General features: G+C 66.7%; 1 protein-coding gene across 1 annotated transcript in view; it reads left to right on the forward strand.

Moving 5' to 3' along the window:
• Positions 1–8: 8 nt before the first annotated feature.
• The window catches only part of RILP (Rab interacting lysosomal protein), a gene marked incomplete at its 5' end in the record, with an annotated part of 2,886 nt that continues 2,309 nt past the window's right edge, over positions 9–585 (forward strand). Inside the window, 2 exons of the mRNA XM_009698325.1 lie at positions 9–113; positions 300–560. Coding sequence (XP_009696627.1) covers positions 9–113; positions 300–560 — 366 coding nt within the window. The remainder of the gene's footprint in view (positions 114–299; positions 561–585) is intronic.

Genomic DNA, 585 nt, shown 5'->3' on the forward strand with positions numbered 1-585 from the left:
CGCGGAAGGAGCGGGAGGTGATGCTGCGGCTGAAGGAGGTGGTGGACAAGCAGAGGGATGAGCTTCGTGCCCAGGCCCACGAGATCCTCTGCAAGAGCCGAGACACGGAGGCGGTGAGCGTGGGGGAGATCGCGGGTGTGGTGTGCGAGGGGCCCGGGGACCCGCTTTCATGTCGTCGCGGCTGGTGATGAGCCTGCTGGGGCAGATGCCTTTCTGGTGGCTCCGTAGGCGCTGGTGTCCCTGGGTGGGGGCTCAGCGCTGCTGCTGTGCCTCACTCTCGGCTGCCCCGGCCCCTCCAGCTGCAGGAACAGCTGCATCGCTTCATGGCCATGAACGAGGACCTGCGTCACAAGGTGGCCGTGGTGCAGGCTCAGCTCAAGAGCGCGCTGGAGAAGAAATCGGACTTGGAGACGGCGATGCTGCAAATCCAGAGGGAAACGAGCAGGAGGAGCAGGACCCCCTCGGAGAGGCAGCAGCCAAAGCCCAGCCTGGTGAGTCTGAGCCCGTGCCCCTGCTGCTGCAGGGCATCGCTAACGCTGGGCCCACCTTCCCGGCCCTGTGCCGGGCTTCTGGCACGCACGGACC

This window comes from Cariama cristata, unplaced genomic scaffold (genome assembly GCF_000690535.1).
Source record: "Cariama cristata isolate BGI_N322 unplaced genomic scaffold, ASM69053v1 scaffold25894, whole genome shotgun sequence".
Classification (NCBI taxonomy): domain Eukaryota; kingdom Metazoa; phylum Chordata; class Aves; order Cariamiformes; family Cariamidae; genus Cariama; species Cariama cristata.